At 33.9% G+C, this 14,437-nt stretch overlaps 3 protein-coding genes across 4 annotated transcripts in view; 2 read left to right on the top strand and 1 right to left on the bottom strand.

The window, feature by feature from the left end:
- The first annotated feature begins 915 nt into the window (after window positions 1-915).
- On the top strand, window positions 916-2,998 carry LOC106766872 (non-specific lipid-transfer protein). Its single transcript, XM_014651646.2, has 3 exons — window positions 916-1,361; window positions 1,958-1,987; window positions 2,681-2,998. Exons 1-3 carry the CDS (start codon window positions 1,049-1,051, stop codon window positions 2,773-2,775), a joined length of 438 nt encoding a protein of 145 aa, XP_014507132.1. The 5' UTR covers window positions 916-1,048; the 3' UTR covers window positions 2,776-2,998.
- A 1,775-nt stretch (window positions 2,999-4,773) lies between these two features.
- On the top strand, window positions 4,774-12,221 carry LOC106768919 (copper chaperone for superoxide dismutase, chloroplastic/cytosolic). Of its 2 annotated transcripts, none has more exons than XM_022783448.1 (6): window positions 4,774-5,091; window positions 5,174-5,200; window positions 5,289-5,361; window positions 5,911-6,045; window positions 9,825-10,048; window positions 10,505-10,938. In XM_022783448.1, exons 1-6 carry the CDS (start codon window positions 4,879-4,881, stop codon window positions 10,625-10,627), a joined length of 795 nt encoding a protein of 264 aa, XP_022639169.1. In that variant the 5' UTR covers window positions 4,774-4,878; the 3' UTR covers window positions 10,628-10,938. The 2 variants fall into 2 exon arrangements, with proteins under 2 accessions (XP_022639169.1, XP_014509793.1); XM_014654307.2 differs by lacking the exon at window positions 10,505-10,938 and adding an exon at window positions 11,753-12,221 and having other exon boundaries at window positions 4,785-5,091.
- A 2,187-nt stretch (window positions 12,222-14,408) lies between these two features.
- The window catches only part of LOC106765661 (nudix hydrolase 14, chloroplastic), a 5,462-nt gene continuing 5,433 nt past the window's right edge, over window positions 14,409-14,437 (bottom strand). The window contains exon 8 of the mRNA XM_014650347.2: window positions 14,409-14,431. Within this exon, the coding sequence (XP_014505833.2) occupies window positions 14,409-14,431 (23 nt within the window). The remainder of the gene's footprint in view (window positions 14,432-14,437) is intronic.

Consider the following 14,437-nt stretch of genomic DNA (forward strand, 5'->3'; position numbering starts at 1 on the left):
ATAAGTTATTAAAATATAGAATAAAAATAAATAAAATAAATCAACTAATATCACGATCCAAATTATTGCAAATCCATGGTCCATCCACTGTTTTATAGCATCCAATACTTACGGTTTTAATTTGAATCAAATTATAACTCCGAAACTGGAAATGGATCCGCTATAATTCCAAAGCATAACTACATCCGTGCAGTTACAAATCTCACCGTTGATATACTACTATAGTTATCACATGTTAAATTAAAACAATGGCCAAGATCCTTGTAATTTTGTTCCAAGTTTCAGTGGACCTAATCCCTCAAAAGATCCTAGTAAAAAATTGACAATTATTTGGACCTTCTAGAGTAATTAATGTATGAAAATGAAGAAGGAAGCCAAGTCAAATCTCAGTCCGGACGCAATGTGCTAATGTGTCGCTGCTTAGTGTATAACCGTTTGATGAATAACATTTTTATATGTATTACCGAAATTACTTATTTTCATCATTTATTTATAAAGCACTGGCTAATGATGAATTAATGACGTATTATTAAAACTGAATTATAAAGACAAATTACAAAATAGAGATTAAAATAAAAAATAAAAACAGTACACTATCTATACATTTATTCAAACTTCATAAAATGATACTATTTGAAATTGTTTACAGAAAATAAAGTATTACCGTATAATTATAGGATGAAGTGACGCGTAGATCGAAAGTTAGTGGACTTGTCATCACATAAAGTATGGCCAATTCACAACACCAATAATTTCTCACATCACCATATACATTTCAACTCAAATATAAAATTTATTAAAAACCAATTTCATCAAAATGTATTGCAGCAGAAAAATAAATCATGAATTTCATCATAGCGTACATCATCGTGCCAGCGAGGCAACAACAGGATCTATAAAGAAGGAAAAGAACCGCACCTCTCACCTAACATAACAACCCCAAAAGGAACCGTAGAGAGAGGAAAAGGGGATCAACTCCACAGACACGGAAATCAAAATTTCCTGCATACAGGATCGATCGTTGGAGTGGGAAAAAACACAAGAAAAAATGGGTGGATGTAAATGTTTGCTGTCGTTGGTGGTGGTTTTGGCCTTGACGATGAGTTTGGCAGAGGCGCAATCTGGAACTACGGGCACTTGCGCACAAGAGCTGATTCCGTGCATGGATTACTTGAATACCACCGGCACTCCACCCAGTTCTTGCTGCGACCCACTCAAGCGAACCGTAGAAAATGAACTCGCTTGCCTCTGCAACCTTTTCTACACCCCTGGCCTGCTTCAAAATTTCAATATCTCTATCGACAACGCTCTCGGTCTCAGTCGCCGCTGCGGCGTCACCAGTGATCTCACCAGCTGCAATGGTACATATATCTTTTGTTTCTATGCCTATATTGCCACTCCGTTCAAAAAATTCAATTCATATATATACACATATTTTTCAACTTATTTACTTTCTTCTCGCTCCTCTCCACTTCAATTTTCCTTTTCTTGTGTGCGTTTATGTATTGCTCGCTTCTAATCTTCCTAGAAAATTTTGTGGATTTTCAATAAATTGAGTCCTTGGGACAACTTATCACGAAAATGATTTTTTTTTTATCTTTTTTAAAATTATCTAAATGGTAAAAACATTAGAAAAAATGAGTAAGTCCTATTTTATCTTGAAAAAGTGTACTTCATCCACAAGTACAACTTCCCTTTTTTTTTTTAAAAAAAACAAAAAAGTCATATTTGATATATAATTTAGTTTCTAAATAGGACTCACCTGTTTTATAATTATTTTCTGATTTACCTATTTCAATAATTTGTCCGAGAAATTACATCACTGTTCAGAGTTTCTGTTCATAACCTTTCTGATTTTGATAGGTGTTATTGAGTGTGTTTTTACATGAGTGCATTAGTTGTGGTTGCTTGTAGTACTAATTTTGTTCTGTTTATTCTACTTCCAAATTTTCGGCAGCTCCTGCTCCCGCTTCAAGGGCACCTCCAGGTAAAAACGTCTTTCAACATTTAATTTCTTCTTATGTGCTTTGTTAATGGAGTGGCAGATAATAATATTAAAAAGAAAACGATAGATAATACTAATAGAGATGTTATCGACTTTCATTACCTTCATGAACATACGTTTCAGATAATCTGAATCTGACCGACGAATGTTTTATTATTTGAAAGATAAATTTGTATTATTTTAATAATTATTGAAGAGTTTTTTACGGTAAAATATTTCAGAAAAAAAAAACCATTCAAAGATATTTGGCCTATTGAGAAAAAGAAGAAAAACAATCCACGCCGCTTCCTGCTCTGAATTGGTTCCTTTTGGGTAAATCCTGCTAATCAGTTTAGAATTTTGTAAAATAATTTGATAAAGTTAATTTTGAATTGATGATTAAAATTTAATTAAATGAGATAGTCAAATGTGAATTTGGAAATGGCCAAAATGACGCGTATTCTTGTCTACCTACCAGAAATAGAGTTTTGAAATGCATATTATAATAGATGTGGTACAGTACTCATTGATGAGTTTGGATTCAAGTAAGAAGAATCATAAAGCGCGTAAACATGCGATAGTAACCACAAAATGATTAACTGTGAAATAAACTTTCGTGTGAACCACACATCTGTAATAAATTTCCAAGTAGAATTTGTTTTCTTGGTTGATAAACATTGAATTTTGTCCTTGCAGCGACTCCTGGAGCAGGTGATTCAGGAGCAGGCAAAGTAACATTCACGGGGATTTCTTTCCTCCTCTTATTTTGGGTATCTATGCTGTTTAATTAAGGTGGCATTTTAGCCTTGGAGCCTCCTATCTCCTATGTTCAACTTATCTTTCTACTGTTCACCCATTTCATTGTATTTTCTTTATTAGAAACCTATGATTCAATTGAGTAAAATAGTTTATTTACGGAATGGACATTCATTCTTCTACTACATTTTTTGTTTGTACACTTGTTTGTCGTGCTTTTGGTTGCACAGTCTATATACAACTGGATTGTTGTTATTATGAATAATCATCATCATCATTATTATATTTTTATTTTAACTTCACAAGCTCTCCTCCAGTTTTCTTTCAGCTAACTCAGTACCAAAACAATCTTTGTCTACTTAAAAGTTAAAATGAGCAAAAGATGCATAAAGTAAAAATGTGAGTTTAATAACATTGATGTTTTAAACAAGGGTGAATATTGGATAGAGTTCTTAGAGTTTGGGTAAATTCAGATGATAAAATTATCTGTGGACTCTATTGAGGGTGCTTTTATAAAACAATAAAAAAAATTAAAGATATAATTTATCTTTACAATAATAATTGGTATACAAAACATTAATTTTGTTTTCGCAGAACCTCAACGAATTAATTCTTACCATAGTTATTTCTATATATAAATATTTTAATTTCACTGATATTAAAGAAAGGTTGGTCTTGGACTTCGTCTGGGTGGGTGCGATGGTGTAGGTGTAGGGCCCATGATAAATAAGGTGCCCAATATTTTAAAAAGATAATATAAGTGTTTATAATATGAAAAATATTCTTTAATACATTTAAGTTTTTTATATTTATTTTATTTTTTACTTTTTATTCTTTTATTTTCGAAAAAATATAAAAATTTATATTTTTATAACTATTTTATTCTTTTATTTTGTGTCAAATGAATGTAAAAGTGTGTTATAGTAGTATTATTTTTACAATTTTTATATTATTTGTATAGATAAATTGAAATTATTAATTTGTTTTGTATTTTTATATTCAAATTAAAATGTCAGATATATTAAAAATATTAATAATTTTGACCTTACGGGCCATATTTAATACAGGGGACGGAAAGGGTCACATCTATTCTTGCCTAATATATAAATGTTTATGTATATTTAAATTAAATGATAAACCATAAAATTAGAGTAACAGAATCCTTTTTAAAATTTAATAAATTCTTTTTATTTGTTCAATCTCTCTCTATATAAATAAAAATGTCTGAATTTTCCAAAATTGTTTCGGAAAGCAAATAATAGGGTGAAGGGAGAAATTTGAAGGAGTGGAGAAAGAAAAACCCAATACGCAATGCCCCTACACATGGAATAAGAATTGGATTGGACCAATGGGTTAATTTAAACTACAAAATCGAGTTCAATTAATTTGAGAATCAATAAATACAATAATTAAAAAAAAGATAGGATCGATGAAAACTTGGTTCTTAATGGTTTGGACTTTTAAAAATTATAAATCAAATGTTATTTTTTTTCCTCAAAAGTAAAAAAGTAAGGTATTTGTCATTGTTCAAGAAATCTATTGCTTTCCAATGATTCATTATATACTATTGAACGTTAAATATAAATATTATGAACTATTGTATTCTTACGTTTGTTTTGAACGCTAAAAGTTCATATATTATTTTGTTAAAATCAAGGTCGAATCAATAAATCTAGAATCAGTGTGTTAATACTTCAATAATTGACGACTTCTAAAAACATACCCCCAACAAGGTCTATAAAAATGGTATACAAGACTGAATATTGAAAAAATCTAAAAACGATGACTTTGAATGCCTACTGAGGCACATGTTTTTTCAGGAAAACTGGTTATGCATTCAATGAAAAAAAATATTAGAAAAAGCCATGTGTGGTGTTTCAGTCTTTTTATGTTAATATAGGGCTGCAGTTAGTAATGATAAGGGTGTAGGAAGAAAGGGCCTGAGCCAATTTTGATGGACCGAAACATAAAATCCAAATGAAAGTGGTGGAGGTGAAAAGTACTTGAAAGGTGGAGAAGTGTGGATCCATCTAGAATGAAGTGGCATGAAAGAAACATAGAGATAGCTACCTACCTACCAGCCTGAGTGCATTTTGTTCTGTGTAATAAATAAATAAAGAAGGAATAGTTGGAGTAAAATGGCATTTCTGAGGTCAGTAGCAACAACAGCAACTGCTGTAGCAGCTGTTCCTGCAGCCTTCGCCTTCTCTTCTCTTTCATCTTCTCCATCTTCATCATCATCATCATCATCATCTTCCTCTTTCTCTCGCTCTTCCGATAGATTCGGCCTTCTCAAAACACTTGCTACCCCTCCCTCTGTTCTCCACATGGACCACAAACTCTCTTCTCAGGTTCCTCATTCTTATCTCTCCTACTTTTCTCTCAATTACTTAATTCCCCGCTATCTAATAATTCCCTTTTTTTCTCACGCAGCCTGATGCCGTCTTGCCCGAGTTACTGGTCAGTTCGATGTTCTCTCTCTTCGCTATTTGGCTCGGTTAAGTCAAATTCTTAGTTAGTTCCTAATTTTGTTTTCTTGTGATGTCAGACGGAGTACATGGTGGATATGAAATGCGAAGGTTGTGTTAATGCTGTCAAAAATAAGTTGCACGAGATTAATGGTAAGTGTTTCTTTAAGTGCTTGGACCAGCTTCTGTCATTTATTTTCTGCATTCAACGTGTTTGGAACCATGAATGAATGGAATTGGAGTTTGTAACCTCCAACCGGTCAAAGTTTATAGGACAGGATTTGAGGTATATTGTGCATTAGCTATAGTAGTTACCGTTGCCTAGTCCATGTCCAGTTTCTCTTAATAAGATAAGATCTCGTGACCTATAATGTAGCTTCTCCCCAGAATCTGGATAGTGATTGAGGGGAAACATATACGGACGTAGTCTTCTGTCCCCAATATTTTAGACAAGATCATGGAAACAATTAAAAACTTTCCAATAATGATGCTAAAGGGAACTTTTATATAGGAAGATATTCCCACAGGCTGTACACACTTGAATGCCATTAGACTAGGTAAACTCTAACATAAGTAGAGGAACTTTCGACCAGAACGGGTTTGCTGACATTAAATTATATCGATTCACAATTCTATTGGTTTTAAGCACCCCATAGATATCTTGATTCACGTTGTTTGGGTCCTCGCATTTTCTTTTTTCAGGAGTTAAGAACGTAGAGGTGGACTTGAGCAATCAGGTTGTAAGGATTCTTGGTTCAACGCCTGTTAAGACTATGACCGAAGCCTTGGAGCAGACTGGCAGAAAAGCCCGGTTAATTGGACAAGGAATACCAGAAGGTTTGCTAGTCAATTTCTTGCTTTGTCACCTTTTGAATTGTAAATTTTGTAATGCTAAGCTTTCCCTAACGACTTTCATGCTTTGTTAGTGCCGAAAACCAATTTCACTCGCTGGGACTTTTTCAAAGTAAAAAATGTGAGTGAGATTAATTTGGAAACACATCCCCATCATTTTAGTGTAGAGTTTATTTCAAAGTCAATTTTACCAAAATCATTTTGATGCAGAGTACTACCTTTTCTGAGTTAATCATCTTACATGAGATTGTAAAATCTGTAAAAATAATATCAGTGATTTACTCTTTATTTTGTTTATTTGGAGGAATGAGTGTGATAATTATGAAGTTGGATGTTTATTTTCACCTCTTAAAACTTGAGTTAGTATGCTCCTTTAAACTACATCCTTGTCACGGTAGTTCGTTTACTTCTTCTTTCACTGTCGCAGAGAGAGAAATAAGCTCCTTTTCTTTGAAAAACTCGTAACATACTAAGGCATACAAATTGTATACCTAATAGTATATTCCTTAGTCTCCACATTTTTGGCTCCAAGTCTGTTACAACAAACGAACACAAAGTCAAAGTTAGAAGCTTTAGCTCTTATTTTCAACATTTTTGGATAATTTACTTATGAGGCTTGATGATAGATACATTTGTTATATTTTCTCCAATTAAAAGGACTCAATGACCTCATTTCTATATACGACTTCTATATGTGTTGGGTCGATGCTAGGTTGGGAGACTTGGCCCCTATTTGTTTCCAATCCAAACAGAGGCTTGAAGATGTCTCTCACTATGGGAAACAATTATTGACTGTTAAGATATATTTATTTTAAAATTGAAAGTTCAGAATTTTTTGCTTTATCTTTCTCTTTTCCAATATATCCCTCCCTCTTGATCCTTTCTTTCTCTATTTCTCACATTTTCCCCATATGGATGTGAACCCAACACTTTCTCCAAATTGGAAATATGGAGTTGGCCAGCGCAAAATATAGATCATTCTGGCTGGGGACCTTAAGTTGGCTCAACTCCAATGGCTTGTAACCATGATGGAGGAAGCCATATTGTCTGCATGATACTCCAAAATCTTCTCTTCCGATTTTGACGATGCAAGAATGAGCTCCTCGGAGATCAATTTGTTCCCAGACATCACGTTCACTATGGCTGTGGTTCTGGTGATACTGGAAACTAGGCTACTTCCGAAAGGCAACCTTTTGGAGGGAGAGGGAAGGATTTTCGGATCAACATGCAGGCATTTTCATGACTTGGATAGCGGTCAAGTTGTGAATGTTTCAACCAAGGTTTGCCAATGGCTGAATTACCCTTCCCCATCCTCAAATGAGACCCTGATTCGGTTATTCCTTTCTTGGGCTTAGTGTTGCATCCTTTTTTGATTATCTGTTGCATCGATCATTATTTTTAACTTTCTTTCCTTCATGAACGATGTTGTGGAGTAATCAGAAGTACCAAAAATGTGAATTTCAGCTTCAATGTGCTATTGAGCGTCAGTCCAATTTGGTTCATGGCAACACAAAACAGAGTTGGAGGGGTGGAGCAGTTATATGAACCATTCTTTTTAAAATAAATTTATCTAAGGTTTCACAATCTCGTACCCATATCGGGAAACATTTTCAAGCCTCTCTGAATATCGGAAATGATCATATTACGTGGGATAGTGCTTCTCTCTGCTACTTATTCTTGCATTATTCCATTTTTATTGTGTCTGTTTTGTCTTTTATTTTACCTAAGCAGTAGAATGTCTTATATAGGGTTTCTGTTTGCTCTTACTGTCAATCGCAAGCATTAGTAGAGTAAAAACAACTCTTCAATCAATGTCGTATTGCCTTTTTTAAGAAAATAGTTTAAACTGGATCTGCCCGACCCTCTGTTTTTCTGAGACTCCAGAAAAGTCATGTGTGAAATGAGTTATCGGGTGCTTTTATGATACGTATACCATCAATATGTGGGTAAAGAATGAAGAACACTGCTTGATTTTTAAACAGCAGGCAGCATAATTTGTTATACAAATAAAGTTGTAAACAACTGTAGTATTTTCTTGAACAAGGTGAGGTACGATGGTATATGATTTCACATTTTCACTAAATTTTGTCTATTCACCTGTCATACTCTCACTGTTTCTCCCCTACTTGTAGTGACTTCTTTGTACATTCTAACAGACAAAGAGCCCAATTCATCCCAAAAACAACATTATGCTGAAATTGGGCTCCAATGAGATTAAGCCCATTGTCTTGACTGAAACCCTCATTGTTTTCTTTCTCCTCAACCTGAAAAGCATCAGCACGGTGCTGTTTGCTGAAGAACCAACTCGAGGATTAAATTTTGGTCTATTGAGATAGCTAGGATGACATGGTGGATAACCATGCTTGCTATAGCACACATCCATGTGTGCCCATAACAATGACAATAACTACACTTTTTGGAGGAGTTGGCTTTATTAGTGGTGCTTTGAGATCTGTTCATAGCAGCATTGGCAAACAAGTTAGGCTCATTAGTGGAAAAATTGGTGTTGGGTTGTTGGCGTTCATGTTGAATAACCATCGATTCAAATAGGGTAGGGGATCCGTGACGAGTACTTGAGACCGAACCACTGAAAAATGATCATCAAGACCTTTAAGGAACCTGATGATGTAGTCCTGCATATGGAACATTTTTGCAGAACATCCACAAGCAATCATTGGGCAAAAATTGTCCAGTTCTTTCCACAGGACCTTTAAGCTGACATTTTGAGTGCCCATTTTGAAGGCGTAGATTTCTTCCTGAAGTTTTGCAATGTGGAGTAAACCGCTTTGGGAAAAGCGTTCACAAAGATTGGTCCAAATATCAATAGCTCTATCAATTTCAGATCACACTTTGAACTATGGAAGGAGAGAGAGAGTTCAATAGCCATGACATGATGAATGTGTTGCACCGATCCCATTGAGGGAATAACGGGTCTATGACAGTGGGTGCTGAATGGAGCCGTTGAGGAACCCCATTTAGTTTTTGGAGACAAGGGTCTTGTGAAATGATTGAGACCATGAATAGTAATTTTTGCTAAGGAGGGCTGGTGAAACAATGACTGATGAGGGACTTCCACTAGGGTGGATGTAATATGGACGGGAAGGATTTTGGGTGGGGTCAGGTGGTGGATTTGAGGAATTTCCATCAAACCTAGGGTTGGATGTATTGGAAGCTAAGCCTGACATTTTAGAGAAAAGCTCCCGATACCATAAAAGGGAAAAACAAAAAGAGAAAGAGAAGATATTGGAAAGAAATTCCCTGTATATTGATGAAAGAAAGGTACACCATATATACTGCAATAACATGTGGATAAGAAGGAATAAAAGAAAACAGAAAATAGTACAAGAGCATAACCACTATACAGCTCATCATATTCTAGAAGAATTCTAACTATATTCTGAAATGCAAAAACATGAGGTAGCAGGATGTGCATTGTGGTCCATTTCTGTTTCAGCATAGTGTTGTTTTTGGGATGAATTGGGCTCTTTGTCTGTTACATTCTCTTTGTCAACCCCAATTTGGAATAACCTTGTTTTTGCTTAGCTTAGACTGCAGCAGATACAGCTTAAATAAATATTTGTAGTTGTATGGTGTCTCCTGATTTTCCTTGTTTTTTTACATCATTTATTACACATTGCGGCACTTGTGTTTAAGGGACTCATTCGATTAATATGACTGTCAGCAATAAGTTTTTACTTCTGTTTTCATGGTTTCAGCTTTCGTATAACTTCGGATTTAGTTAAATCTTTTTTTTTGCCTTTCAGATTTCTTGATATCTGCTGCTGTTTCCGAATTCAAAGGTCCAGATATTTTTGGTGTTGTTCGCCTGGCTCAAGTAAACATGGAACTAGCTAGGATTGAAGCCAACTTTAGTGGGCTGTCACCAGGAAAGCACGGTTGGTCTATTAATGAGTTCGGAGATTTGACTAGAGGTGCAGCAAGCACTGGTAAAATATTCAATCCGATAAACGAGGAAAACTCCAAAGAGGTATGATTTTCACATACCTTTAAATTTCTCTTTTCCTTACATGGTTTAGACATATTTCTTCTAGGCTTAAATATTGATTTGGTTTTTACACTTGCCCACAATTTTTGTCGTAGTCCATATACATGGAAACTATGTATTTTAGTTCCTATACAAGCAAGTATTTATGCTTTAGTCCCAGCCATCGGTTACCATGTATTTAGGAAGGAAGATGCACATAGAATATCTCAAAAACAAATTCCTTAGGCTACACTAGATACTTTTAAAACTGTACACTCAGGAAATAATCCTACCCGTTTATTCGGATTAATCCAATGACGAAGTTTTAAGGAGGTCAGCCCCTGAACTTCCTAGTGCTGATACTAATTAATGCTGGTCTCTTCTTTCCTTTGGCTTGAGACTGGGTACTCAAATAATCTGACCCGTTGATTTGGACTAATCCCATGACTATGTTTTTAGAAGGTCGGCCCTCAAACCTCCTTGGGCGGACACAGATTAATTGGATATGCAGAGTTGACAAAAAGAAGCCACGTGCAACACACTCTGGAAATTTCAAAGCCAGTTCCTATTATCCCGGGCTGACTAGACTGAGGCCATCGATAGCCTTTTTGAGTGGAACAAAAGCCTGTTTTACCAAATTGAATAATGCATTCTCTACCTCTTTGCCACTACTTGAGTAGTCTTGTATTGATGCATGACATGCCTTTTTACTATAATTCCACACTCTGCCCCTCGTATCTAATTGTGACACGTCAATTGAAAAATCCATCTTATTTTTAATTAAGTTTCACGGAAGAATAACTGTCTTTGGGGGTTATTCAGTTTCTTCTTTTTCTCAAACATGCAGTAGTGTCAATTCCTTTCTTTCTTAATTAAGTTTACAAATGATTTCGATAAGAGATGCAACCAGAGTGCAGTTGCATTTGGGGCGAGTCGAGTGGAGAGTGATGCTTCTTCCAGTACAATCTGCAGTATGAGATGGAAGAGAAATAGAAAACATGTTGATAAATTTCAGGGAGGAAATCTAAAGGTTAGAAAATGGTATATCAAAAAGAGGATTGTTGTTGTCTTTGCTTGCAACAGTGACTAACTAGCACTAGGCCCATGAGCTACGTCATCATGTCTACGAGCTTGCATAGGCTGTCGTTGAGGGAGGAGACTAGGGGGCCAACAACGATACTCCACAGGTTTCACCTCACCGTCTATGATGGTTTTTAGTATTTCAGTATGTGTCAGCTCCTCATTTCAGGAAATAATGTTTTAGATAAGAATGTTAATGACACAATATTATAACATGATGAAGATCCTACATTAGCTAAAAATATTATAATATATAACTAGATTCAAATCTTATTTTACAAGTTAATTTTATAAGGTTAAAATAAATATAAAATTATTCATACAAACAAAGCTATACTAAATTTAATGGGGTGGATGTTTTAATTGAGTGTCACTATTTGATTGGAGGGATAGAGTTTTTGAGCAGGAAATGAAGACCGGGGATTTGAGTTCTGTTGTTACTGATAGAGTGATGGTGATTTTTAGAAATCTTAAAAGAATGTTGCGTCAAATAATTTAGTATTTTGATCCAATTTATAAATTAAATTCCGTGGTTGGAAGTTGGAAAATATGAAGTATGATTTAAAGTCTTTCTTTATTTTGGTCATGTACAAACATGCTCCTTCACATTTTGATTGGATTTTTCAGCCACTTGGCGACCTGGGAACACTAGAAGCCAATGAAAATGGTGATGCCTTCTACACTGGGGTCAAAGAAAAACTGAGGGTGGCTGATCTTATTGGAAGATCTATGGTGGTATATGCAACTGAAGATAAAACAAAACATGGCATAACTGCTGCAGTAATTGCAAGAAGTGCAGGAGTGGGTGAGAACTATAAAAAGCTCTGTACGTGTGATGGCACCACTATATGGGATGCCACGGATAAAGATTTTGTATCCAGCAAGGTCTGACAGAGTAATTCACTGAAAGCAAAGCATTGCTATTTAGTTGTCTTGTCCCCATCAGCAATATTATATTTTTAAGATCGCATACCCCTTGGAAAGTAATTCATCTGTCTTTGATTTCTTCTCCAGCAATTATGAACTTTTTTTTTTTTTTGGTTAAGATGGATGTTAATTTGACATAAGTTATCGAGTTATTTTAGACATTTAATAATTGTTGGACATTAATAAAATTGTATAATAAAAAAATGTAGTAAAAAATTGTTGAGTTTAGGATTATTGTGTGTGGATGCGGGTATTTTAAAATAGATCCTTGTTTATTTATTTGATACAAGAATTTTTAAAATATACACAGCATATTTTATCGGTGATTCTTTAGTTCAAAATGGTTGTGAAGTACAGTTTGTTGGTAGTGGAAGGAAGAACACACTCTCTCTGATAAGTAATTATTCACTCTCACAAAAATGTACACTATATGTCTGTTTATATGTTTCTGAGTATATGTATTGATTCAATAACAAATACAAAGTAAAAGGAAACTCTTATATAGAGTTGGCTCATAACGGAAAAATAGAATGAATAAAAACTGTCTTGAATTAATACATCTTTCCTTAATTCAAGTATTAGTACTAATAATGCCTAGTTCATCTCTCAACATTTTAAACCTCTTATTCTTCAAAGGTATCAATTAATTGTAGTTGAGTAGTGCAATAAATGAGTTCAATTTTTCATTATTAACTTGTTCTCTTAGGAAATGAAATTTAAAATCTAGTTCTTTTCATGTTTGTTAGATTTATGGTTGACTTATTATCTATAAGCAACCGAATAGGTTTTTCTATCTCAAAGGTTTAACTATACAATTTAGAAAACAACACTTGATCTTGCTATATATTCAGTTTTTCATGTACATCAAGCCACCACTCCTATGAACATGAACACATAAAAGTGGTGTTTTCTTTTGTCAATGCTATCACTATACCAATCTCTACATATGAATAACCTAACAACTTGTTTCGCACTTGATCAGATTTAAGAAACAAAATCCCAAAATCTAAAGTTGCCTTTTATATATCTCAATATTCTTTTTGCATTTAACAAATGTTTCTTCTATAAATATGCTAAGAACTCCTACTAAAAAATATATATCTCAATCTTTGTCATTTCGAATTCAATCATTTAAAGTTTCTTGAATTGTTCAACATCTCTCATATTACTTTTCGTACTTTTCGTAATAAGTATATCATCAACAATTATACACAAATATTTAGTTAGTTTCATTTTGAATCTGAAAATACCTTTGGGAATAGTGATTCTAGAATATTAAAAAAAAGATATATTTGGAAATGAATGTTTCAAAGTATTTTTTTGATTTAGAAATATCTTCTGAAACATTCCAAAAGTTCCTTTCTTTTTTATTTTAAACAACCCAAAAACTTCTTTTTCATCGTTATTCTTCTCCAAATTTTTATTCTTCAATCTTTCATTTCTTATCATACATGTCAAGTGGAGATTTCTCCTTTAACCTTACACAATTTTGTGTAAAAGAAGAAAATGAAGTATAAGAGAAGAAGGTGCATAGCATTTCACGGTGCAAGAAAGGATTGTCAATTATTATCGTTTCTCTGAATCTCATTATCATTATTTGTTGAGTTTTTCTTTTGAGCATGAGCCTAGAGCCTATCATGAAGCCTCTAAATGTTACATTCATTGGTTGCAAGTGAGTCTATTCCATGGAACGAAAACTAGATGGAAATGTTGAACATAATAAAGCGTGTCTCATTGCTACTGGTTTTTTCGAAAATTGAAGGGCTCGATTACTTTGAAACATTTTGTCATGTGATAAAAATGATAACCATTCGTTTTATTCTTGCTCTTGCCTCTATCAATCATTGACAAATTCAACAATTAAATGCTAGTAATGCATTTTCGTCTCCATCATAACTCAAACCCTTTGTTGGTAGACCTTTTATCTTATTAACGATTGATTAAACAATTATTATATCTCACAAGTACTCATTTGAACATTGTTAATGCCACACAACTTAGTCAATTTATGGTTTTTCCAACTAAAACAAATTAAAATGTTGTTGTACGAGTTTTACGTTATTTTAAAACATGCTCGGATAAGGACTTTTCTTTTCACAAATATTCTTTTCTCCAAATACTTGGCTTGGAAGCTTCTCCCTACACCTCTAACCATTTCCCTTTACATCTCCAATTTTTTGAAAAATTTCAAAACTATTTTCTGTAAAAAAAAATTAACTTAAAAAGTAATTCTTTTTAAAGTTTTTTTCTCTCTAACTAAAAAAATCTTACACCCTATTTTTTTGCTTTAACTGATTTCAACGTATTTCGAAATCCATTCAAGTTTTTAACAAATTTTAAAATTCGTCGAAATTTATTAAGGATCTCTTATTTCAAAATCTGCAG

This window comes from Vigna radiata, chromosome 7 (assembly GCF_000741045.1).
Source record: "Vigna radiata var. radiata cultivar VC1973A chromosome 7, Vradiata_ver6, whole genome shotgun sequence".
NCBI classification, from domain to species: Eukaryota; Viridiplantae; Streptophyta; class Magnoliopsida; order Fabales; family Fabaceae; genus Vigna; species Vigna radiata.

Bases quoted from the DNA above. Each gene is read 5' to 3' on its own strand.
- LOC106766872 (XM_014651646.2), top strand. From the start codon at position 1,049: ATGGGTGGATGTAAATGTTTGCTGTCGTTGGTGGTGGTTTTGGCCTTG. The intron at 1,362-1,957 runs GTACATATATCT...AATTTTCGGCAG, and splicing joins TGATCTCACCAGCTGCAATG to CTCCTGCTCCCGCTTCAAGG. The intron at 1,988-2,680 runs GTAAAAACGTCT...TTGTCCTTGCAG, and splicing joins CGCTTCAAGGGCACCTCCAG to CGACTCCTGGAGCAGGTGAT.
- LOC106768919 (XM_014654307.2), top strand. From the start codon at position 4,879: ATGGCATTTCTGAGGTCAGTAGCAACAACAGCAACTGCTGTAGCAGCT. The intron at 5,362-5,910 runs GTAAGTGTTTCT...TTCTTTTTTCAG, and splicing joins TAAGTTGCACGAGATTAATG to GAGTTAAGAACGTAGAGGTG. The intron at 6,046-9,824 runs GTTTGCTAGTCA...TTTGCCTTTCAG, and splicing joins TGGACAAGGAATACCAGAAG to ATTTCTTGATATCTGCTGCT.